Source organism: Furipterus horrens, unplaced genomic scaffold (genome assembly GCF_987537825.1).
Source record: "Furipterus horrens unplaced genomic scaffold, mFurHor1.1.pri manual_scaffold_6, whole genome shotgun sequence".
NCBI classification, from domain to species: domain Eukaryota; kingdom Metazoa; phylum Chordata; class Mammalia; order Chiroptera; family Furipteridae; genus Furipterus; species Furipterus horrens.
This window is the reverse complement of record NW_028327176.1, coordinates 164,394,721-164,420,952: the sequence shown is the minus strand read 5'-3', so window position 1 is coordinate 164,420,952 and position 26,232 is coordinate 164,394,721. Positions and strand designations below refer to the sequence as shown.

Here is a 26,232-nt window from a genome sequence, read left to right as displayed (position 1 = left end):
TGGGGTTTTTTGTTCATTTCGTGTGTATTTCTGTGTACCTCACTTCAAAGACCGTTGACTCTTTGAAGACCCCATTTCCTGTGTTGAGTGAAGTTAAAGTTCTTCTGCAAAAAGAAATTCATACCCATATTTTAAATTGTTACATATGGCAATTAAACCAATCAACATATTCATTTGTTCCAAGTTTCTTGGAGATGGTGACTTTTTAAAATTCTCATACAGTCCCTTTTTGTAGAGACTCAGTACTTCTCATGATCTTCAAAGAAACTAAAATGGGATGTATTGCATGTGATTTAATGAATAGTTATGGGGGAAACAAGTTTTTGGGTTTTTTTTTTTTCCTGTCATAATGCTAAAGGAAGAACATTTGAAAGATAGTTCATTAAAAGTAGTTTTGAAGTTTTTGATGCTTTCTCTACCTCCTTTTCACAAAGTTAGAGCGATCTTAAATTTTAAATACTTTTAGGGTCCTTTTTTTCCCTAAAGTTGTTTCTTTTCCTTAATTTGAACTCAGTCCAATCAAAGATGAACAAGTAGGAGTCCAGCAAATAAGCGTTGTTCTGAAAATGGAACTCGTTTACTCTGTAAAACTCCCTCCCTGAGAAGGTTGGCTGTTACTATTTTGGTCTTCAGAACAGATAAACCTGAGTCATGAGAAAGGAATTAAATTCAGTCTGCTTGTTAATTTTATTTTTCTAGAGCTTCTTCGAAGGACAGTCAGCATCATGGGATGTAGCTAAAAAAGACCAAAATAGAGCAAAAAACCGATATGGAAACATTATAGCATGTAAGTTCTCATAGAATTCATGATGAATGTAAATATTTTGCATAGAAGATAAATAGTAAATTGTAATTCCTCTTTTTATGGTTTTAAATTTTAAGAGGATCCCAGAGCGTGTCACATCTCTTTATTAAAATACTCTACTTAATATTAAAAGAACATTGGCTATTGGCAATGATGCTGAAATGGTCATCATCCTCGTTAATTAAATTGACTCTCACTCTTCACTCTGTGGAGATGGTTCTGTGTGATTTTATGTTTGCACACATATGCATGGGATGTTATAAAACCACTGAAAACATCAGGATAATGAGAAGCAAGATCTTTTCAGTGATAAATGACCTCCTCCAAACTTATTCAAGGTGGGAATTTTCTTCTTCCTGCATACCTTTTAGTCCTTCCGTGGAGCCTGTCTGAACTCCAGTTGCCCCATATTATTTCTCATTAGGGACTTCCTCCTCCTTACCTCTTCAATACGTACATAGATAAATAAATAAACTATCATATGAAACCACAGAAGTGGTAAGGAAAGTAACATAATTTAGCTTGTAACTAGCTACTTATTTACTTTGACCACACTTTTTAAAATTTAAATTATTTTAAAGTTTCTTATGAATACATCAAAATCTAATCTTGATGTTCAAGAAATCAAAAGTTGAGAGTAGGGGTTCAAAACCCATTCCCTACTTCTTGGCTCATTTGCTCTGAAGTGCAAGCAGAAGGATTCCACCCATCTAAAATTACGTTTAAAGAGCAAAAGTAGGAGTCAAGGCAAGTTCAGTTCTTTAGACAAGTCCATGACTCAAATCATGATTCATCAGACATTAATTATCATGTCCCCTAAAAGCTTCCTAACTGTGAAGATGTTAGTCAGTGAAGCTTTAGTAACAGAATGCTATTATAATTGTAATAAGTAATAAGATTTAATGTTCTTATATTTCTTCAAATGACTGGAATTTAAGGAAATGTAGATAATGAATTAGTCTAAGTCTTTACCAGTGGCATTGTTCAGAACAGTGGGGTATTTAATAACTGTTATCTTGTTATTTAAAAATTTTAGATGATCACTCCAGAGTAATTCTGCAACCTGTCGAGGATGATCCTTCTTCAGATTACATTAATGCCAACTATATAGATGTAAGTATTTTTATAGTTCAGTATGCCTGATTTGTTGGCTTATATATGTGAATCTTTTGCTTGTTATTGCCTATAAAGTGATTGCTAGCTTTTTAAAATAAAGAACAAACTGTACACTTTTCCTTGTTCTACGTCCTAGTACTTACTGACATTGTTGTGCTTTCTTTCACACCTGACTTTGGTTTGGGCTGTAGATTTGGCTGTACAGGGATGTAAGTACCACTATATGTAAACAGTATGCTATTATAAATATTTAATGTAACTACTCTTAATTACAGTTACTACTAATGCTTACTACTAGCTATCTCTGCATGCTTCACATAATTAGCCTCATATACAATATATCTATGTTCATTTCTTTGTAACGCCTTTACATGTGTTAAGATCTATTTTGCTCCTTCCCTTTTCTGTGTTTAGAAGAACAGGACCATTTTTAGCTCTTGACAATTTCTTACGTACTTGAGTTTTATTTGTTGATGATTTCTGTTTCTGGCTTTTATTCTTCCCCTTCCCCAAACATATGTGAGAAGCTGGATAGTATGATGTGTTAGTGTTTCTGAAATTTTACTTTTTACATTTGACTTCTAATGTGAATAATGGGTAGGGAAACTATTTTGTGGTATATGGTGTTGGTTTATGAAATATTAAAATTACTTAGGCAAAATAATTACCAAATTGCATTTTTAAAGTACACATATCACACATATATATTGAATCGTACAAATCAAAAAGTTTGTTTTAATCATACATTTTATTGTTAAATTTTAGTTAAAAACACATCTACCTGTAAATTATGTAATGGAAAGTAATTTTCTAATAAAAGATAAAATGTGGTTTAGGAAACAATATATTACATTATATATAAGAAGGACAGGGTCTTTGTTTAGACTTCCTGGCTCAAAATCACACTGGAAATCATGGAAATATTATTTCATCTCCCTGAGCCTCAGTTTCCTCATCTTTAAAATGGGGATAATGATAGTGTTAATCTTACCACCTTTTTTATGAAAATGAAATGAATTAATGGAAGTTGAGTATTTAGCACAATGCCTAGCACATATTAAGGACTCATTAATTTTAACTATTTTTAGAAACAATTTAAATCTTGGAGTGCTGAAATTAATCAGTTCAAAATATGCATTAATTGGAAGGCAAAAGATAGAAATATTAAGTATTACAACATACATTTATGTCTATAAAAGATGAAATTTAAGACCCAACTTTTTCTGATTTACCTAAATAGAAAATAATCATTATGACATTTATTAAGTTCATGTTTCATAGTTATTTTGTGCATTGTAATTATTTATATTTTTGAATTAATAAACTTTATTAATTATAGTCTCAGTATATTGGTTAAATTTTTGATCCTTGCTTTACTCTTATTCAGTATTTTAAATTTATCAGAAATCCTAACATGTAAAACTAAGCTTTGGTCTGTTTCTTCAAATAAAAAAAATCAACAGTTCTCTGACAAATTTGTACTTGTTCTTACATATTTAGTTTAACCTTGGTTTTCTGCCAAGACATATACACTGGAGCCTTGTTATAATGCTACTTCATGATTCATATGTTAAAAGTGTGTTCTAAGCGAGACTCTTTTTGTCCAGTATTTCTGTTAAGACTACAGTGTATTTTGGCTGATTATTACACAGTTTTATAATTTTCCCTGTCCCATTTGTTATTCTTAAAAGGTATCTCCTGCAATTGGTAAATTTTTCATGAAAAACAGGAGACGGAATGCTTACAAAGCTTGAAAAAAAATTCATAAAACACTGTGCTATTTGGGTATATTAACAAATAGAAAACTTGTAAATTTGCAGCTAATGCTCAACTTATTAAGTTTTAGATTGGAGATGTCAGTTTATATGCTCTTATATTTGTATTGAGTAGCCCACACCAAAATGTAGATAAAGTACCAAAAACCTTTTTTTTTCAAAACTAAAGTGCTTTGGTAAATACACAATAAAGCTTAACCCTATTATACCATTAACATTTTTCCTACTCATAATCCATTGGAATTGAAACCAATTGAAAACAACTTGTTCTTTATTGGGAATAATTTTTTTATTGAAGTAATATTAAATCTTTAACCGCATAGAGTTCTTGGCACACTAAAAAAGAAGATAAGCTTGATATTTTTAAACTTTTTTTCCTATATATGTGTGTACCTATAGTTATGTGTGTGTAAATTATTATTATGAGCACACATAAAATAGTTTTGGCAGATTGCTGAATATTCTCTATAAAATCACAGCAGGACTTTGATTTGATGCACACATGCATTGTCCAGCTCTAACATTGGAATGTTCTGTTATTTTTTTATGGTTCTAATATGTCGTTGTCCATTTGTAATGCAGTGTGTTGTACTTTTGGATGATAAAATGAGAACTGGTATTTTTGAACACAGTTTTTTCAGAAATGAATTACTAAAGATTAACATGAAGGCATAAACATTTTAGTGAAACCAAAGAAAATCTATGAGGTTATTCCCCAACTAACAAGTCTTAATTATGCAATATATATTCTAATCAGAGCCCTTAAAATATTTAATACTTTTATCTTTACCTTTCAGATAAATTAGGTTTGAGAAGTGAACTATGGGTTCACTACTCATTTCTGAACTTTTTACTATAACTTAATCTTAACAGGTGGTTGTCTTCATCTTTTTATGCCTTCATTCATTTATTTCTGATACTGATGAAAAATTATGACCAATTTGTTCTCCTATTTTAGGGCTACCAGAGACCAAGCCACTACATTGCAACTCAAGGTAAAACTTTGCCTTTTTAAATGTTATAAAACAAACAAACTTCTTATTCATCTGTGTGGTGTAGTATTTCTGCAATTGTATCTGAATCAACTAGAAAAACAATCATCCCTTCTAATAACACTACTGTTTTAATTTGTATAATACAAATTGTTTTGTTTGTATAAAATGTGTGTGTGTATATATATGAAAGTTTGATTTATTTTTTTAATTACAAGTAAAAGAAAAGCTGCTGGTAGTTTTTGTGATTCGGTTCTTGGTATCCTGATGTCTCAGAGTACTAGTCAATAGTGCTGGACAGAGGAATGGCTTATTTTTGATGAATGCAAGGGAAGTCTTATCTCATTTAAGTGCCTAGTTTTCTGCAGCAGCCTGTGAGCCTGCAATGTAATAGTACCCAAGGCCAATGTTGTTGTAATGAGATGTTAGACTATCTTCCAGCAATTCTTTACAAGTCAAAACTGAGACAAACAAAGGCCTAAAGGGAACTTTGTCAACTTCATTCTTCATGGAAAATAAAAAAAAAGTAGGCAAAGTTTGTTATAGTGGCACACTGGGGAGTAAAAGTGTTCTAACATCAGCAACAAAAACACCTTTAGTTATCTCTCAAAATTGGCCACTGGCCATTAGGAGAAAACCCTGCACATCTATTGTATAAAAGAGGAAAGTAAAGCAAAAGCTCTTGTTGCCCTTTGATAGAGGTTATTTTTTAGGTGTTTTCATATATTTTTGGAGTAATTGAGTTTAACTATAAACTGTTTAAATTTTAAAAAGTCATCCCTGGTGATCAAGTTTTATGGTAATGAGAGTAAAGACCAGCAGATGCTTTTGCAATTTGGAGATGATAAGATTAGGGTATGTCCTAAACATATGACGTTTTTTTCATTAACCCCTAAACATGCACTATTTATAAATGATATACATATAATTTTAATTGGTAATATGTACTTTTTGGTTGACGGTGGCATAATTCTATTTTCACATATATTTGAAGATGCATTAACATAACTTAGATATAAATACCCTATAAACCACTGACATCTCCTTCTGAACTTGGGAAGTAGAGTATAGACGGCAAATCAAAAAAACAAACTTGTGCATGCTTATGTTTTTCCCTATAGGGCGATTTTAGATAGGAAATGCATTTTAACTACTTTCAGGGACATTTTGTGTTAGAGCTTTAATTCTCTTTTTAGTTTACTTAGTTTACATTGCTTTTTAACTTATCCAAACTTATTAACTATAAAATATTTCTGGCCCTGGCTGGTGTGGCTCAGTGGATTGAGCGCCAGCCTGTGAACCAAGGGGTCACTGGTTCAGTTCCCAGTCAGCGCTGTGGGCCAGGTCCCCAGTTGGGGGCGCAGGAGAGGCAACAACACATTGATGTTTTTCTCCACCTCTTTCTCCCTCACTTCCCCTCTCCTTAAAAATAAATAAATAAAATCATTTTTTAAAAAATCTCTGATAACATAATCAAATAATTTTTTGATAGGTCCAGTTCATGAAACAGTGTATGATTTCTGGAGAATGGTCTGGCAAGAACAGTCAGCCTGCATCGTGATGGTGACAAACTTAGTTGAGGTGGGCCGGGTAAGAAAAAAATGTTCTGTTTTGGTTTGGTTTGGTTTGGTTATAAAACATGAGAAATTATTTGATTTCTCATTTAGTGATAAAATAAGTTTGATTATGTACTGGAAGCTAATTGCACTGTCAGGCTTGTATATTTTTATGAGATTGCACAAAGTCTTTCTATTTAACATGTAACATTCTTGTCTTACTTATGGATTTTTCAGACTGTATTTTTAAAATTTATTTTTATTGTATTCTTTCCATTACTCTTTGTCCTCCTATACCCCGCTCCATTCTGCCTCCTGCAGTCACCACACCGTTGTCCCTGTCCATGAATTATTTTTCCTCTTTGCTCAGCCCCTCCACCCCCTAACTTCCCCACTTCAGCCCTCAGCTGTCATCCTGCTCTCTCTGAGTCTCTCTCTCTTTTGCTTGTTAGTTCAGTTTGTTCCTTATTAGATTCCACATATGAGTGAAATCATATGGTATTTTTTTTCTCTGACTGGCTCCGGACCTGGAGATCATTATGCTAGATTTTTTTAACTGTATTTTAAGTGTGACATGAAGAGTTACCACTAAAATTAAATCATCTTGGTTCATGTGTTAGGTATTCAGGTTAACCTATGTATTCTTTTTTGTCATTTAGGTTAAGTGCTATAAGTATTGGCCTGATGATACTGAAGTTTATGGTGACTTCAAAGTAACTTGTGTAGAAATGGAACCACTTGCTGAATATGTAGTTAGGACTTTCACCCTGGAAAGGGTAAGAACCCTAAAGTTCTGTTTTAAAATATGCATATTGAAACTTATTTTTCTCTTAAAATTCCTGTCAAGGTATGTTTTATTCATTTATTTTACAAATATTTATTTGAGATTATACCATGTGCGAGGCATGTTTATAAACCTTGGGACACATTAAATCCCTGCTCTTGTGGAGTTTATAATCTGTTGATGGGAACCAAGCAATAAACATTAATAAATAAGCAAATACATCACATATTATAAAAAGTACTACAGAGAAAAATAATGTTGGCAATGGAAGTACAATAGATAATATTGCTGAGATAGAAGAAGGAATGGTTTACAATTTTAAAAGGATGTTCAGTAAAGGATTCACTGAGAAAATAATCTAAAAATAAAGGCCTGTAGAAAGTGAGAGAGGGAGTGATTTAACTACTATATCCCGGGGAAGTTAACCCAGAGAGGAATATTTCTGATGAAGGGAAGATTCATTTCTGAGACCCTAAAGCATGAGTATTCCTGTCACAATAAGAAACAGCCAGGAGTCGAGGGTGTTCAGAGATGAGAAAGAAATATGAGAAGAAGTCAGAGAAATCACAGAGCCAGATAAGTGAGGCCTTGTAAGCCATTATGATCATTTTAGCTTGTATTAAAAGAAGGTAGGCAGTCATGAAGGGTTATGAACCCAAGAGTAACATGACCTGCCTTTTATTTTTAATAGGATCAGAAAGACCAAAGCAGAATAGCCAATGTAAGGACATTGAAGTGGGACATAGAAGCAATGAAGTATGTTGCTGCAGATACCATTGTTGCATATATATCTGTATATCTACAAGAGCTTTAAAATATTGAATATGAAAATTCTTTGACCAGTAATTTTCTTCCCATGAATCTATCTTAAGGGAGTGTATTTAAAGTATATTTAAAATACAATGACTTCATTTATAGTCTCAGAAGTTTATAGATGACCATAAATGTCCAACAATAGGAAGATAATTACATTATTATACATTTTTGATCTAGAAATAGCATTTTAAAAAATATATTGACTTGAGAGAAAGAGATAGAGATATTGAGACATCAATTTGTTGTTCTATTTATATATGCATTAATTGGTTGCTTTTTGTATGTGCCCAGACTGGAGATCAAACCTGCAGCCTTAGTGTATTGGGACAACGTACTAAACAACTGAGCTACCTGGCCAGGGCCTAGAAATAGGATATTTTACAAATGACATTTATAAGTATTTATACCCACATTAAAATAATTAGGGAAAATATTAAATGAAAAGTAAATTATACAGAATAACATAATTATGATTATCACAACTATAAAACATGTATGGAAATTTCTTAGACAAATCAAGTACAATAAAATAAGCAAAGATACAGATTTCAAAAAAAAGCCATCAAGCTTGATTTAACAACTAACTAAACATCATTTTTATGGGAAAAGAAAATATAGAATATGTATTTTTCTTGTAAGTTCATGAAAATCAGTCATGAATTTAGTTATAAAGGAAACCTGAATATATAACAAAAAATTCAAGATGCTTCCAAAATCCAGTAGAAAATACCAACAAATCACTGATCCATGACCCCACAAATTAGGCTTTTAGAAATCACCAAAGTCTCTTCTGAATAATCCTTGAATGAACAATTACCTCAAAATTAAAATTATACTGTAATAATCAACAATTTTATATCAAAATTTCCCACAAGTTATTTTCTGAGAAACATGTATACCCATAAATGATTTCAATTTTTAAAGGTAATCTAGATCACATGGAAAATTATTAAACTAGAAAAAATATTAAATCAAAAAATAAACTTAGAAACACAAAAAAGAATAAATTAAAAAACTACTTTTTTGGAAAGATCAATAAACTAACTAAACCACCAATTCTGAAAGAGGAGCAATCAAAACAGAATATGCAACTTTAGTAAACACAAAAAGGATATAATTGTGGTTATACTTGACATAGGAAAGTTATAATAAAAATATTATGTTTAAACTTAAAGATATAGATTTTCATCTCTATACACTGATATGCTAGAAAATAACTTCCTAAATTTGACTCAAAGAGAGTTAGAAACCTGAACAAATGATAGTAGATAATAAAATGATTGTTAAAATTTACCATTAAAATTGCACTGTGGTTTTATAGTTGAGGTTTCTTTAACTTTTTCAGAATTGCTAATGTCTGTATTAATCTAACTGCTTAGGCCATAGAAAATGGTCAAAATCAGCTAGATACATTTTTTAAATGTAGTATAACTGTGATAACAGAACCAGATAAATCTCTTCTCTCTGTGTCTCTTTTTTTATCTCAGTCTCTCTCCCTCTCTCAAGTGTGTATGCACACACCTTGAAAACCAATTACATTCAAGAACATGCTTGAAACAACTTCAAAATAAAATATTGAAAATTTGAATCCAGAAGTGAATTAAGAAAAGATCCTAACATGATGCAGCATGGTTGTTTTCTAAGAATACAAAAATATTACAACTGTGATGACAGTGCATTAAAGGAACAAAACCATGTGGTTTTATTAATAGACATTGTAATGCACTTAATTTGATTTAAATGACATTCTTGATAATACTCTAATTATATTAGGAAAATAAGGAGAGTCCCTAAACATGATAAAGGTGATTCAACAATAACTAGTAGCATGTGTGAAAAATTAAAGGCATTGCTATTATAATCAGGAATCTGATGTGGATAATCATTCTCACTAATTTTCAACATTTTAGAAATCTCTGTCAAATGAAATAAGACAAAAGGAATAAACTGCATTACTATTAGGAGAGACAAAATTATTTTTAGGTAAAATGATTTTATACCGAGAAATCTAGCAATAATATTTTTTAAGTTATTAACTAATAATCATTTATGTCACTAATTCAAGAGAAATATTCATAAATTCTAACTTTCATGATAACAATAAACAGAGAGTAGACATTAAAACGTATCTTTCACAATAATAAAAAATTATCTAGGAATAAAAATTAATTTTTAAAAGTATCTGGGAATATAACAAGAAAGATACAAGTTCTGGGGGAAAAAACCACAGAAGTGTATTGAAAGACCTAAAATAAGATATGAACAAATGGAGACATGCAGTATGCGCCAAGTATGCTTTGGAAAAATTAAAAATAACAACAAGGGAACATGTACTGCCAGATATTAAAATTTACTAAAAAGAGCAAGGCCCTTATAGCAACCCCAGTAAAAGAATTAATGTAGAGGAGGTAAGTTAATATCTAAAATCAGCACTAGGGTTAATTTCGAAAGTAGTAACAAAAGGGATTTTTTGACTTGCGTGACTCCGTGTCGATGTTTATTATTGTCACTATTATAATTATTTGCTAAGCCCTGCTTTCTGTAGGGTCTTGTATTAGGAACTGGAACTAAAAATAATAATAAGACATGATCACCAAGGTTTTGGTCATATTGGTCTATATAGGATAAAATCTAAAAATAAACTTTCTTAATCTGTTTCATTTATTCCATGCAATTGTACTACCGACTCTGTCTTTCAAACAAATGAGATTGACGTCTCACAGATAAGTCACAGTAGAGTTGGAATTGTATAGATTGTACTGGGTTTTTTGTTTTGTGTTTTAGTTTTTTGTTTTATTTTTTTTTGTTTTATTTTTTTTCTTTTGCTACTATTGTGGATTCTAAAAAATAAATTCTGCTGCACTTCATCTGTGCTCCAAGCTGTGCTACCACAATCTACAGGCTTCTTTTAACAGAAAAGAAGGGAAAAGCTTTGAAATGTACATTTAAAGGTATCTCTTAAATTAACCCAATATGAGAGAGGCACAACAATGAATACTTCACCTCTTTCATTTTCTATTTTTGTTACTACAAATAATACTCTGTGTGCTGAATTATTTCACAGAGTTAAGAAAAATAGGCTGCCCAAAGAATACTTTAGCTGTCTGTGTCTTTTTATAAACCAATCTAGAGTAGCACTGTCCTGGAAAATCTCCACATGCTATACGTCCAAACCATTTTCAACATGGATTAGCAAGTCATTAAAATCTCTTTGTGAAGTGAGAAGCTAGAAAGTTGCTTTTATAAACTACTTGAGTACTCAGTGCATTGGGTCAGTCTGGCAGCATTTTAGCTTTTCCATTTTTTCCTTTTCCCCTAATTTTATATGTTGCCATCCCCAGTAAGGAACAAATTGTCAGAGTAAATAAAATTTACCCAGACTTGTAAAACTGAGCAAGACTTCTAATTTTCTTCCCTTGGCAGTTGTCTGACAATAAACATAAGCTCCTAAGCTATGTCAGGGCAGCATCCTTTTTCAGAAAAAGCATGATCTTGATAAATGGTTCATTTTTTTTTCATTGTCAATCAGGTCTAGTACTCATGACTGTGTTTTATGACTATATTTTGGACCGTCTGTAAATACTTCTTTGCATGTTTGCACAGAGGGGATACAATGAGATCCGGGAAGTGAAACAGTTCCATTTCACCGGCTGGCCTGACCACGGAGTCCCCTACCACGCTACAGGGCTTCTTTCCTTCATCCGGCGAGTGAAGTTCTCCAACCCTCCCAGTGCTGGTCCCATCGTTGTACATTGCAGGTGAGTGATGCTCCAGATGGCGATATCTGTATACCGCCAGCTTTTTAAAAGTATAAACATAAGGCTTTTAAGCACGAAAACGAATGGATGTGTATAAAGTTCCAGCTTACATATATTACAGATTAGGTAGAACAGCAATAAAATAAAAGTTAGCCATGAGGAAGATATAAAATAGAAACTTAAGAAATAAGTACAAAGCCCTGGCTGCTGTGGCTCAGTGGATTGAGTGTCAGCCTGTGAACCAAATATCGCTGGTTCGATTCCCAGTCTGGGCACATGACTAGGTTACACATCAGGTCCCCAGTTAGGGGCGCAAGTGAGAGGCAACCACACAGTGATGTTTCTCTCCCTCTCTTTCTCCTTTCCCCTCTCTCTAAAAAATAAATAAATAAGCAAATTATTAAAAAAAAAAAAAAAGAAAGAAAGAAGTACATTCAAACTAATGTGCACAGCGTTGTCCACAACTGTGAGTGTACGAGCTACTTTTCAGAGGCAACATCTGGAGGGGGGGAGGTTTTGTTGTTTTTTTTCATAGCTTTTGCAAATCCCATATTTTTTAGAATGGTAAGTTGAAATAAGAGATTTTTTGCCCGTCTAATAAATTCCCAATAGAATCCCAGCTTTTAAAACTAAATTTGAGACATACAGAGTTACTGAATGGTCTAAATTGCAAGAATTTGTGCTATAAAACAGCTATTTAAGATTTTTTTTTTAAACCATTAATCAGAGGACCTTGAGAACTACATCAGTGAGATCCAATAAATACATGCCAGGAAAACGTGAACATCATATCCAGATTTTCTTCTGATTAGAAGCTTCTCTTAAAACAAGCGTTCAGATATACTAAAAGCAAATTACATGGCCTAATTTTGAGATGTGAACAGAAAAATAGATACTGAATCTGAAAGATTTTCCCTAAATGCTACATATCATTCTCAAATACTGTCTCCTCCAAGCCACATAATAGTTTGTACTTAAGCATATTTTTTCTTTCTGAAAATCCAACCTATTCAGAATTTAAATGACCATATATAAAAGAAGAAAAACCCCCACAGAGAATGAAGTAAAAGTAAGTTATCTCATAAGAATCAGATACTAGGTACCCTGAAAAAAACTTAATTCAATCCTCCTCAAGAAATCTGATGTACTTTTCAATTATTTTTCTGTCTCAAACCCTGGGAACAGTGATTGAGAGGCAGTAGGCAAAAAAGAAAAAAGAAAAAAAGAGAGAGAGAGAAGGAATAGAGATATTCACCATATCTTTCACTTAAATTTCTTGAAGAACAGTGAATTTAAGAGAAGTGCCTAAATCTGGACAATAACCAAAAATGTTAATAGTCTATCTGTGCATTTAGAAAATGAGATAAGTAGGTTTTCAGTTCAGGGTTGTCTTGACTTACTATAGAAGTTTACTTTCCCATGAATTGTGTGCTTCAGAAGGTGCTCCAAGATTCTTAGATACTCTCTTGAAACAGAAGTGTCATTTTCTACTTAGACTCGGGTATCTCTGAATTTATGGAAAAGAGCAAACTACAAAGGGAATTTCCCCTCCAGAAATCCCAACTATGTCTTGTTTGCTCCATTGACATCTATCGATAAAATTGGAGAAGCAATTCTAGAGGTAAAATCATCAACAGTATATTATGATTCAAGTAATGAATTAAATACCTGTACCTAACAATTCATTTTTTCTTCAGATTTCTATTCAAAATATTCTGCTAGCGGTCTCCTCCCCATGAATAACCACTATTTTCCCCCTCCCTCTTCATGAGAATTTTTCCTGTATTGTGGCTTCTCAGGTTTCCCACTTAAAGGCTTTGGAATTAATGTTCTTTTATCTTGGTGTTTACAAGAGTCTGTTTGACAAGAGAGCCAGCAGTCTTACATTTCGCCAGAGGACCCACAGTTACATAAGTGTTAAAGTCCTTACTTTGGGCTTAAATGTTAAAGTGTGAATCCATTCCTTGATCAATTCCATGAACTTAAAATTATGTGTATTTGATTTATATAAAATGAACGCTATGTGAGAGCTACAGAATTTGAACAACATATATACATTATTTTTAATAAAATATAATATATAAAAATAATTTGATTTACCAAGCTATATCATCTAATTTGGAACTCTTATTTCAATCTTTAATTTATACCAAACCATATACTCCACATGAAGATTTTTATACATTAATGTGTTTACACAATATGTACAAATTATGTTTTGTGCTTTGTTAAATTACTTTTATTCCACCTGTCTGAAAACCAAAAGGATCTTTATATAAGGTTACATAGACATGATTCCTGCAGTTCTTTAGGTTTGTTTCATTTTTTTCAGTGCTGGTGCTGGTCGAACTGGCTGTTACATTGTGATTGATATCATGCTGGATATGGCTGAAAGAGAGGGCGTGGTTGATATCTACAACTGTGTCAAAGCCTTAAGATCTCGTCGTATCAATATGGTCCAGACAGAGGTATGTGTTGATTGTTCCTTTACCTATAGTGGGTTTTACTTTTAACCCTTTCTAACATTTTTCAAACAGATCGATGTTTTTTACGTAGAATCGGTACTATCTCATCAAGCTAATATTGGTATTTTTATTAATATTGCCTTATGGAGAAAATTCTCTGTATTCTCTACCTTTGGTGACAGATAAATTTTATTAAAATGGTATGAAGATTTTTCTTTTTCTTTCTTTTGATAGGAACAGTACATTTTTATTCATGATGCCATTTTAGAAGCCTGTTTATGTGGAGAAACTGCCATACCTGTCTGTGAATTCAAAGCTGCATATTTTGATATGATTAGAATAGATTCCCAGACTAACTCTTCACATCTCAAAGATGAGTTCCAGGTATTTGCTATTTCTAAGACGTCTTTTATGAGCAACTTATTTCGACTTGTTCTGGGCATTATTAATTCTTCTAAGGAAGGTCTTTCAGGTCAAATTTATAACCTTTGACCTAACTTTAAGTATACTATAATAACTGTCTCTTTCATTATACATATTATGGAATCACTTTTGTATTAATGAGCTCATATCTGCTGTATCATGAAGGGCAAATGAGTTCAGATTCAGGGAAGAGTATGGGGAAAAAGTATAAAAGTCAATGTTGTGATGATTTGTATATTTTTACAACCTTTTTTAAAAATTCAGTCTAATGCATTTTGGCCTTCTCTGTCACTCAAAATATGAGATCAAGCACATTAGGAATAATAGCTGAAGTCTGTGCTAAACATTGTTTTTAAACATACACTAACTGTATACACTGCCCTTAAAACGTGCATGAAGGTGTCAGAAGTACCTCTAGAAACTTAATACTGTGATTCGTTACCCAGTGCTCTGCCAGCATACTGCAGCCTGTCTTTAAATATGGCATGCTGAATGTCCTTATAAATGACAGCTTCCAACTTTGATGATGGGTTATTATCATGGGACACCCTGATTATATTATCTTTGGTTAGGCAACACACTTTGCAGGTAGTCATGTTGTGTAGCTTCCCTTTTCCTTTGAAGAAGAGGCACATTGTACAGCACATACATTTCCTCTTTGTCATTTCTCAGGCTTCATTAGCTTTAACTACGAATTCTGTCAGCCTGTCATAGTTGCAAATGCCATTCCTTGTAAAAATCTTTCACTTTCTACTTGGTCTCCTAAGTACTTGATGAATCTGTGTTGTGCTATTGAATGGGTCGCTGTCTTTTGACCTCGGTTCCCCCTTTCTTTTTAGACCTTGAATTCAGTCACCCCTCGACTACAGGCTGAAGACTGCAGTATAGCATGCCTGCCAAGGAACCATGATAAGAATCGCTTCATGGACATGCTGCCACCTGACAGATGTCTGCCTTTTTTAATTACAATTGATGGAGAGAGTAGTAACTACATCAATGCTGCTCTTATGGATGTAAGACACTGCTCTGTTTGTTAGTATAAAGTGTCATGAAAAGCTTGTTTTCTTTCCAAGAAAATTAAAATGGCCTATAAAGGAAAAATGGAAACTTTCATTGAAATACAAAATTTTGAGAATGATTTTGAATTTCCCTAAAGGGATTCTTAGAAATTTTAAGTTTTAGGCTTTATTATGAATTTGAAGCTTGATTGTCAGTTTTTATATTCCAAACAGGCAATATCTTCAAATTAGAGTTTTTATCTTAATTATTTTCAGAAAATAAAATCATGCTTATCTATTTTAAATACAGTTACGAAGGAATTTAAAAAATCACAGAATGCCATATCTTTCTGAAGGTTGTATTAATTTGGGAAAATTTTATTGCTGACATTTACTGTTCCAATAATTTAAAACTAACTTGCTCTGTTGTCCATTATTTAATAGACTGTTTATAGTAGCTAGGAAAGGCATGGAGTATGTCATGTTAATACATCTATCATAATGAAAGAACTGACTTGCCCCACACCAGTCTTCATAAACTGTCGATGGAAAGAATGCACTCAGCATGTTAGCCCCCCATGGATAGAACACCATGGAAAGAGAGTTTTAAACTATGGTTTTAGCCACCTTGCTTTGGTTACCTTGGGAAGAAGCAAGAACGCTGTCAAGGTTCAAAATCCTTTTAAACAGTTTACCACCTTCTTTTGTTACATTTCTAGTTTTTGCCTTTTAGCTTTTGGAGCCATAGCAAGGAAAAATTAGAAGTCAGAGATCATTCCTTTGTGACTAATAATGAAGCCTTCCAAGTTATGGCTCCTATCGTGTTCAAAATTAGCTTCCGAAAAACCCATTCTATTTCTAAGACTAGTCTTTTAGCCAGTTACTTTACTCTTGTTTAAGCTGCAGAGCAGAATATTCTAAAGGAAAGCACAAGTGGAAAGTTCCTCTCCTGCGTGTGGTCAGAGTTTTGCCTACCCATTCATTATTTTCACCGAAATCACATTGGATTCTCCTTGCACCATTTCTTCCCCTTTTACTTGTCTGGAAAAGAAAATATACTAAATACAGAGAGAAAATATTCAAGACCTTTCCTTTCTGAGTCTAGATTTGAAATGAAAAAAGGATGTGTGAAAAGGGAGGACGGAAAGTTACTGATGCCTTTCAATTTTCTCTGAGGCATCTCTGTCGAATTTTCCTTGATTTCCAGGTTGTTTTCTACTTAATTTGAAGACTGAACCTTGTACTTTACCTGTTTTTACTCTCTGCTTAATTCTCTATGATTCAACAAATAGACTTCACAGTGTAAAGTGCCCTATGGATTTAGTAGTATAGTTGGGGCTTCAGAAAAGTAAGGCTTCATTTGGCTTAAAAGAACAGGGCTCATTAGTGAACACTGCCTCCTTCCTCTCCTTCTTCACCTTCATCATTAGTATGATACACCCTTTTGCCCTGCCTGTGAAGGATTAGGAGGTAAGACCAAGTTGTCTGTGATTTAAAAGCTTTACCTGAGTTCCTGTATATAAAGAGGAAAGAAATAAGAAATCTTTGGTTTCTTCCATATCATCTCTTTCTCATCCATCTCTCCTACCCTGTGAGTCAAAAAAATGAGTAAGCAGATATCAGCCTCCTTTGACTTACCTTCCCATGAAGCAGACATTTCATTGGGAGGAAAGCTTACTGCTTTCCCCCGATCCTTTCTCATGAGACTTCTTACTTTCTTAGGAGGCAGTCACTCCAGCTGCAGGCAGAACTTTGTAAGGTGTTGACGTCATTTAGAAGCAGCCAGGTGAATTACTGTCTACTCACATTTATTCTGCAGTCCTCTATGGAGTGAAATGCCATGATTAGCAGCATGTGCCAAGTAGTACTAGGATCGATGAATATGAAGGATCAGTTTCTACACTGATGTTAAGACACTTAAAGGACTTAGAGAGTTGTATGATATAAATGAGTTAAGAGATCACTGGCAAGTTTTATCAATATTAAAGAAATTTATCTCAGGTAACTATTTTTTTTTAATAAATCATTTAAGTTATTAATGTACACATTAGGTAATTAAATAACTTAAGTCATTAAATATATGCATCTCTATTCTAGTGTAGATTATCAACCTGTAGAACAAGAGATGCAGGCTAGATGAGCATTGCCTTTGTTAGCCCCTCCTTCTGAAAAGACAGTGTATTGTGTCCCAATGAAGGGTCAGTTGGCAAAAGAGGACCCATTTCCTCTTAGGTGGAGCACAGGTGTGCATTGGTTTTACTCTTTAGTACTTGAAAAAATCTTAAATGATTTAAGCTATGATTGTGTTTATTGATATACATCAAAAATGCCCAGAAAACTAAGGGAAGTAGATTATCTATCAGATGAACAGAATGTGCTCCTAATATCTGAATAATATAAGAGCACATGAGTTTGAAGCATATGTGATTTTTCTTATTTGGAGTGGAGGAGAACCAAACAGTTACATGTATTATAGGTTGATAGATGATTGATAGAGAGATACATACACACACCCCAGAGGCTTTTCCTTCAGCCTCTCAGGCTAATTGCCTTTGGAAAACTGAAACAGCCTGATATGTACCTCATGGAGGATCTCAACCTCAAGAAGTTCTTTAGTTTCTTCTTTTCTATTTGTCCTGTATTTACTTTTCTCAATAAAGTGAAATTTAAATTCTTTACTTCATTTGCTATTTAGATATCAAAGTCTTATCACCAGACTGACTAATTACTAGGTCCAGTACATTTCAGTGGTTCAGATCTGTTATTCCATGCCTTGTAGAACAATCTGGCTCCATCTCCATGTAAAACTGTTATATCTTACTGGTTCTACGTCAAAGTGTGTTGAATCTTCTTATACAACTGATCATGCATTTTAAGTTCTTATGTTTCTCCATCTACACTGTTTCTTCACAGAGCTACAGGCAACCAGCTGCTTTCATCGTCACACAATACCCTCTGCCAAACACTGTGAAGGACTTCTGGAGATTAGTGTATGACTATGGCTGTACTTCCATTGTGATGTTAAATGAAGTCGACTTGTCCCAGGTTAATGGCTATGGGTTGCTTTTGTGTATTTATACAAAACTTAGTAGCGTAGTAATAAAATGCTTTATCCTACCCTAGCTAGAAAAAAAAATCATGCTTTTTTTATTTCAAAACCCTCATCATCTAGGGCTGCCCTCAGTATTGGCCAGAAGAAGGGATGCTTCGATATGGCCCAATCCAAGTGGAATGCATGTCATGTTCAATGGATTGTGATGTGATAAACCGGATTTTTAGGATATGCAATCTAACAAGAGTAAGTCATTGTTTAATCATTCTACCTAAGTTGATCTGGAATAGGTGGATCATAACCATGATGGGGTATAATTCCATTCAGACAACATGGAGAGTAGAATTAATAAGCATTACATAATCAGTTCCCAAAATAGTAATCATCTTATACTTTATTACTAGAACAAAAGCACTCTAAAAACAGGAAAGCAGAAATGCTGAAGGTACTAAGTTTTCTGGTCTATTACTAGACTAATGTATCCCATCTGAAAATCTAGATTCAGATGCACTGGCTTAATTGAGTTTGAGTAGTCTGCCTGGCTCCTAAGCACATGTAGATATATCTCCAGGTTGACTGCATGTTTTATTATTGACATCCAGCTCAGAAAGGCATGCAATTAAAAAATATATATAATAATAATAATGACAAAGAAGAAGGCTTAACTCAGAAGGAAAGGCTATGTTGCATCAGCCATTATAGAAGGTTCCATGTTGCTATTCCAAGTCCTGCGTGTAAGGAAAAATGCCAGGCATGAAGGAGAAGGTAAATCACAGACATCACTGATTCTCTTCCCACCTACAATTGTATCTTTCTAAATGTCCCAATATCTCCCTCTGCCCAGATCTGTGGATAGAACCAGAGCTGCTATCACGGTGTTCTTTCACAAGAGCGAAATAGCAACTTTTCCTGACTCTTCATGTGCTGTGTGCTAAAAAACAAACAAACAAAAAAATAATAATAAAAATTAAGTTTGGGGTTTCTCCTTAAAAAAAGAAAGATTAATAAAAACTTTAGATTATGTAACCAAATAGCAAGAATAATTTGAAAACATTAGGAACTTCCATTAAATTTCTCCTTTTTTAAAGAAAAATTGCTGTTTTCCAGAGCAGCAGCCCTATGTATGTCTGTTATTTTAATTATGTGATTAAGATTGTCATATTTCAGTGTTTTTCATATCAAAATGGCTTTATGTGTTTCTGGTTAATAAGTCTATATGTGTATAACTATAAACAGGATAAAATCCTATCCAATTCTGTTGTTTATTTTAGTTGAGAAAAAGATAAATTCAATTATGTCATAATGTTCATGCATGTCTTAGATGTTAATTTAAGTGAAATCTCATATCTGCATATCTGTTACATTATGGTTCTAGTAATATTTTAGCTGAGAAACCATCACTGCTAAACTAAGAGAATAGGACTTATCTGTTAACTGAGCTGTCTATATGAAAAATATTCCAGGAACAGGAACTGAAGTCAGTATTACATTTTTTGTCAGCATATTTGTTTACTCTTCTACATTTGGTGTTCTGATTGTTAATGGTGTAGGATTTCTTTTTCTGTTTTCTATCTCGTTATTTAATGTCATTCACTTCATCAAAAATGTAGTATATGCACCAACAAGAAGTTGGGTGTTGTTGTACTAGGTGTTCCTAGTTCTACCAAAAGATACATGAACCCTCCTTGCCTAACAGAGCTTCAGATCTGATGCTTTATGACATAGCTTACTCATGTATTGCATATTCTTCCTTCACATTTTTATTTGAGAGTTTACAGTTTTGATTCACTCATTCAGCAACACTCAAGACATTATTTTGCTAGGTTCAAGTGGTGCAGAGTTTGGGGAGAGGGATTTTCTTGTCCTTGAGGAATTTATATTTCATCAGGGAAGACAAGCATTAAACAACTAATTAAATAATAATTTATTTACAAATATGAGTAGTTTTATAGAGAAAGTACAGAATATAAAGTGTTTGGATGTCTGACATAGCTGGGTGATCAGAGAAGATTTCTTTGAGGCAGTGACATTTAAGCCACAATCTGAAGAATTTGTAGGGACTGGGGGTGGGATAACCAACTATCCTGGTTTACAAAGGACCAAGAGGTTTTCAGGACGCGTGAGTTTTAGTGCTAAGACCTGTAAAGTCCCAGGCAAACCCAAGACAAGTTGGTCACTATTTGGAACTGAGAAGGGCAAGCAAGAAAGAAATGTTCAAGACAAAAGGAAATGTATATGTGAAGTCCCCAAGACAAGAAATTACCTGGTAAATGGATTAAAAGAAGGCTGATATGCCTAGTACTTGAATGGTCATTTTGATTAAAGGGAAGGTTGAGGAAAGAGGTGGAGTCAGATCCTGTAAAGATTTTTAAGCCATGACAATAATTTGAACTTTATGCGAATATCATTTGGAAACCACTAAAGCAAAAGAATGACAAGATCAAATTTGCATTTCAAAATAATCATGATGCCTGAAGTAAGAATGAGTTGGAAAGAGATCAAAGTTTATTTGGGGAGATCTAGGGGATAATTATCATAACCTGTGATTGGGAGTGCAGTGATGTCAGTGGTGATAAAGAAGAGATAACTTTGAAAGTTATTTAAGAAGTACACTCATAGGAACTGATTACTGGACAGGAGCTGTGAGGGAGAAGCTTGCATAAAGGATAATTCTCAGGTTTCTTGCTTCTGTAACTTAAAATGTTTCTACACTGGCATGAACATAGTTAGGACTTACAGACTCGATCCAGTGTAAATGTCATTTATATCATGGTGTCGATTGGTATGGACTTTTTGCTTTTTAGTTCAATTTCGTGTCCCTACTTACATAAAAATACTTTTACCTCCACAGCCACAGGAAGGGTATCTGATGGTACAGCAGTTTCAGTATCTAGGGTGGGCTTCTCATCGAGAAGTGCCTGGCTCCAAACGGTCATTTTTGAAGCTGATACTGCAGGTGGAAAAATGGCAGGAGGAATGCGAGGAAGGGGAAGGCCGCACTATCATCCACTGCCTGTGAGTACAGATGGCCCCTGACCGTGATGCCCAGAGCCCTGGGCCCGTGTCCTCGTTAGCCTTCACCTTGTCCATGCCAAGAGGCCTGGCTTCCATCTCACACACCTCCAGAGATCTTCCCGCCCTCTAATTTCATAGTTAACTACTAACTAACTTTAATGTTCACGTTTTTCAAAAGAGACTATTGCATAGTTTTTATATAATCTCAAATAAACTCTCCTGAACACTGCTCTAAACCACGTTTCTGATTTACGTGGTTTGGAAATCGATCACAATCTCAGAGAGTCTAGGTTGGCAAGCTGTGCCTCTAGCCTATTCCTAAGCATAAGCTACTGAGCTGACATCTTCCTCAAGGGCCCTTCCCCTCTGCCCTGTACACGTACAGGCACGTATGTGAAGCAAAATGAAGACACAAACAGAGAAAAAATTTAAAAGATAGTGTTTTCTTTTCCAAACATGTATCTTTGTGTGACCCGCGGTCCCCCAAAACTTTGATCTGCAATGCCTTTGCTTCCTTTGGTTTTAGAAATGGTGGTGGGCGAAGCGGCATGTTCTGTGCCATCGGCATTGTTGTGGAAATGGTGAAACGGCAGAACGTCGTCGACGTGTTCCACGCGGTCAAGACACTGAGGAACAGTAAGCCCAACATGGTGGAAGCCCCGGTGAGTCAGTCTTCGAGGTGGAAGGGAGTGCCGAGATTAGTCAGTCATTTACCGATGTGTGATTTGATTTCATATGCACATAGGAAATGAGAGGTGCGAATGGGTCTTTGTGGGAACTTTCCTGCATAATTGATGGACTGCTGAGCAGCCCCTCTATCCAAAGAAACTTAATCACGTGTCACATAAATTGCCAGTAATAAAGAAAACTGTTTTCATTAAATTTGGAAACTGTATAGGATTTTTGTTTTTTTTCTATTATGGGTATAAACATTTGCTAAAATAAAGTTTGGATAAGTGGTTCTATAATAAGAATAAATCTGCTATCTAGGCGTTATTCTTGTTTATTTTTATTTCTTAAAGTATATTGAGTTTACTGATAAAACTAATCCGAGGGATGCACTTGTAAGTTATATCGGCACTTTAGATGCCTTTTGTTTTTAAAGGGCAACTGCAATTTATTTTAATCATTATTTATAATTCTTTACTTCTGCTAAAATTATAAATTTTTTAACTGCCATCACTGACGATTTTCAGCTTTTACCAACTATAGAGTGTAGTTCATATGATGAATTTGCCAGAGCTTATAACATCAGAACATAGCTTACAAAATAGGAGCAGATGGGTATGTATAAGTGGGAGTACATCTGCATGAAGCTGTATGAAGAATAAGAAAGACAGCTAACCTCCTCTAGCACATTTCACTTGTAAAGAGAGCTGTCTGCGGGTTACACCTCTGTGTGTGGTGAGAGCGTCAGGACCACCTGTGTAGTTTATGCTCACAGAAAAGTAAACCAGAGAAACCAGGACATTACTGTTGCTTGCCCTACATTTATCAAGATTATCAGATAACTAAAATGAGCAATTCAATAAACCTTTAAGCATTTTTACCACTTCCTGCTCTTGGATTGTTCACACAAGGGTGCATTGCTTCCGGAGACAAAATCTGAAGTTGCATTCATGCTCTTTCACTTTCAAGAATAATACCAGACTTTTTCACCTTCTACAAGTCCTGCATCCCCCTCTGCTCCACCGCACACTTAGGCTACTGCAGTTGTCCAAAAAAGGTGATGTTGGCTTTGATTGGGGTATTGGCAATAGAGATGCAGAAAAATGGGTGGATTTGGGGATTTTGGAGGTAGAACTCTCAGATTGTCTTAAAAAGCAGATGGGTAGTGGTTATGTGTTTAACCTCTTGGCAATTTGAAGATTTCTTCATGTAAACTCTGCCTCTATCTCTCTGACCAGATCTTCTTAAAATCATCAATGGGGTTACTTCTGGCCTCAGAATTCAAATTTTATCCCCAAATTTCACTTTTATTTTCTACCATTACTTAAAAAATAATAATTCTATGGTTAAACTCCGCCATTCTAAAATCTTTCAAAAAGTTACTATTTACCTTTAATTCAAGTCCAGTGAATCCTGACAAAAACTCCCCACCCTCTGATGTGTGTTTCATCAGGGGTAATTATTAGTTTAATGTGCTATTGACTTATACTGACAAATTTGGTAAGGAAATTACTGGAAGCTGATTAAAAAGACAAATCTGAATTCAAGCACTTTTTGGTTCTTCAGATGCATTTGTTACAGTGGTAGGCTAATTTAAATCACATCTACATGATAATTAGGGTAGGGTTGATACAGACCTCTTGGGGAAAGTTTTTATTACCCTACTTTATTGCTGGATACACCTGGAAGTTAGGTTAGCTTTAGAAATAATATGAGTTTTACATTATTCTCCAGTTCAGTCTAAATTTATCTACTTGGCTTGAATTGGAAAGTTTTTAATAAGTTATATATTATAAGTTATCATTAGTAATACAGTCTCTGAATTTTTTCAATTCTAAATAAGCAACACATAGATGGACTTAGAGGAAAGGCAGTTTAAACTCAAAATTACCTTAACTATATAAAGGCAGCAGAAAAAAATTTTCAGATGTAAATAAGCTCAAAAAACATTTAAGAACTACTATTTTTAAAATTTTACTTGAGTACTCTGATGGACCAAACACCATAAAAATTAAGAAATTGAAATTATAAAGTGGCAATATGAAATGACTGACTTTTTTCTCTGCTAAGGAAAATGTCTAAAATATGGAGAAGAATATTTGCATGTATTCATTGTAGCATTATTTTATAATAGAAGGAAAATAGATGCAATTTCATAGAAAAACAATCCGTCTGTCAGACTTTTATGTAGTATTAAAAAATGTGTTAACATGGGGAAAAGTTACATTATGTTACACAAAAAAACAAGGAAATATAAAATTATATCCTTATATATGTATGCAACTATATTTATTCTAAAGTAATTATTATTTCCACCATGCATAAAAAAGACTGAAGCAAAACTAAGGTAGTATTTTAACAATTTTATTTTCTAAGGATAGTTGTAGAAAAATTTTTATGATTCTTTCTATTTTTCTATATTGGAAAACTTTTCTGTCATGATCAAGTATTACTTTTATAATCAGCTGTAAAAATAATAAGGTTTTTTTAAATTTGATAGAAAATATAAGGCAAAGACAGCGTATCTTTTTACATTGTCTCTTTTATATGGAAAACATAATTTGTAATTCTTGAATAATCTAAATTGTTTGCTGGGTATTCATATGGTAGGTAGTATTCACCATTAGCCTCCTTTTTATTAACTTTGCTCAACCCTTTTGTGTTGACATCTTTCAGGAGCAGTACCGTTTCTGCTATGATGTAGCTTTGGAGTACCTGGAATCATCTTAGTTGGGTGAGACTTCAGCATCCAAACAAAAACCTGTTCATCTATTGAGCCAGCAACTGTTGTACCTGTTATACCTGCGCAGAAAGATTTTAATGTGGGGGGTGGGAGACTTTTACATTCGAGAGGTAAAAGTATTTTTCTTATGAAGTTGTGTATCTTAATAAAAAGGATTCAATAAGTTTCTATTACTGTATGAAAACATCAACGTTTCGTGCCACATACACTATATTTAATAAGAACCAGATTCTGAGGAGAACTTACCAGTGTTTGTACAGTGAATATGCAGCCTTTTCTCTCCTGCTTTTGGTAGAGCAGCCACCACACGTTGCATGAATCAGTACTTTCTATGTGGCGTTTTTTCTCCCGTTTTTAGATAAAAGATGTTACATCTTTAAAGAAAGAAGAAAGAAAAGCTGTGCAGATTCATAGTAAAGTTCATTTTTTATATGTTTCAAGTGTAGCAGATCTCTATATAAATATATAAATATATATAACTGGCTTATTTTCTTTTAACGTGCAATGATGGCTGGATCATTTAAAGTTCTTTTTAGGAAAAAAAAACATAAGCCAAAGATTCAATTGTAAATATGTCTATATGGAGAAAGCACATTATATTTATTGGTTACTGACATTCCTTTTTTGATGGCTAAAATACTACCACTATGCTATCATTTTTTTCTGAAGCTTTTTCTTTCACTAAAGTTTATTGTAAACGATTTTTGTAGATTTTTTTTTTTGTATGTTTTAGTGCAAGTAGAGGATAAACTTTTTATTCATAAACCAGGAAGCAATGTTCTCTATAGTGATCCTCTTGTGAACATGATTGTGAATTAAATTTATGTAAAACACCTTGGCAATTGGGTCTTTTAATATAAGACCACATTAAAACATTTTGCTGAAAACATATAATTTTTCACAATTTCATTAGGTAAATAAATAATGGTTTGGTGATAACATATGAGAGTTGAACACATTCAAAATCCTTGCTGGTAGCGTGCGCAGCTTAGAACATAGCCTTTAAGCATCATTTACATTGTAAAGGAATTGATCTTTTCAGCCTATGGCCAAGCAGGAAAAAAATAGCAACATTTATGCTTTCAGGGTCAAGTTTTAGCAAACTGTAAACTGTCAAGGTGATAAAATGTTTCTTATGATGTTTACATGCACAAGCTTTGGGTTCTGACCATAGACAGTGTGAACAAATTAATGCCAGATTCCTGTTTTGTGCGTTGTCACCGGATTCTCAAGGGAACCTTTCTAAATGTAGTCTTGTTCACATG

General features: G+C 33.7%; 1 protein-coding gene across 2 annotated transcripts in view; it reads left to right on the top strand.

Moving 5' to 3' along the window:
* Window positions 1-25,518, top strand: part of PTPRK (protein tyrosine phosphatase receptor type K) — a 495,428-nt gene extending 469,910 nt beyond the window's left edge. For both annotated transcript variants that reach the window (XM_090279830.1, XM_090279829.1), the window contains 14 exons: window positions 700-787; window positions 1,842-1,918; window positions 4,655-4,691; window positions 6,181-6,278; window positions 6,904-7,020; window positions 11,448-11,602; window positions 13,935-14,070; window positions 14,302-14,451; window positions 15,330-15,503; window positions 18,402-18,533; window positions 18,661-18,786; window positions 21,392-21,555; window positions 22,082-22,217; window positions 24,901-25,518. In XM_090279830.1, coding sequence (XP_090135956.1) covers window positions 700-787; window positions 1,842-1,918; window positions 4,655-4,691; window positions 6,181-6,278; window positions 6,904-7,020; window positions 11,448-11,602; window positions 13,935-14,070; window positions 14,302-14,451; window positions 15,330-15,503; window positions 18,402-18,533; window positions 18,661-18,786; window positions 21,392-21,555; window positions 22,082-22,217; window positions 24,901-24,954 — 1,644 coding nt within the window. In that variant the 3' untranslated portion in view covers window positions 24,955-25,518. The remainder of the gene's footprint in view (window positions 1-699; window positions 788-1,841; window positions 1,919-4,654; window positions 4,692-6,180; window positions 6,279-6,903; window positions 7,021-11,447; window positions 11,603-13,934; window positions 14,071-14,301; window positions 14,452-15,329; window positions 15,504-18,401; window positions 18,534-18,660; window positions 18,787-21,391; window positions 21,556-22,081; window positions 22,218-24,900) is intronic.
* Window positions 25,519-26,232: the final 714 nt, after the last annotated feature.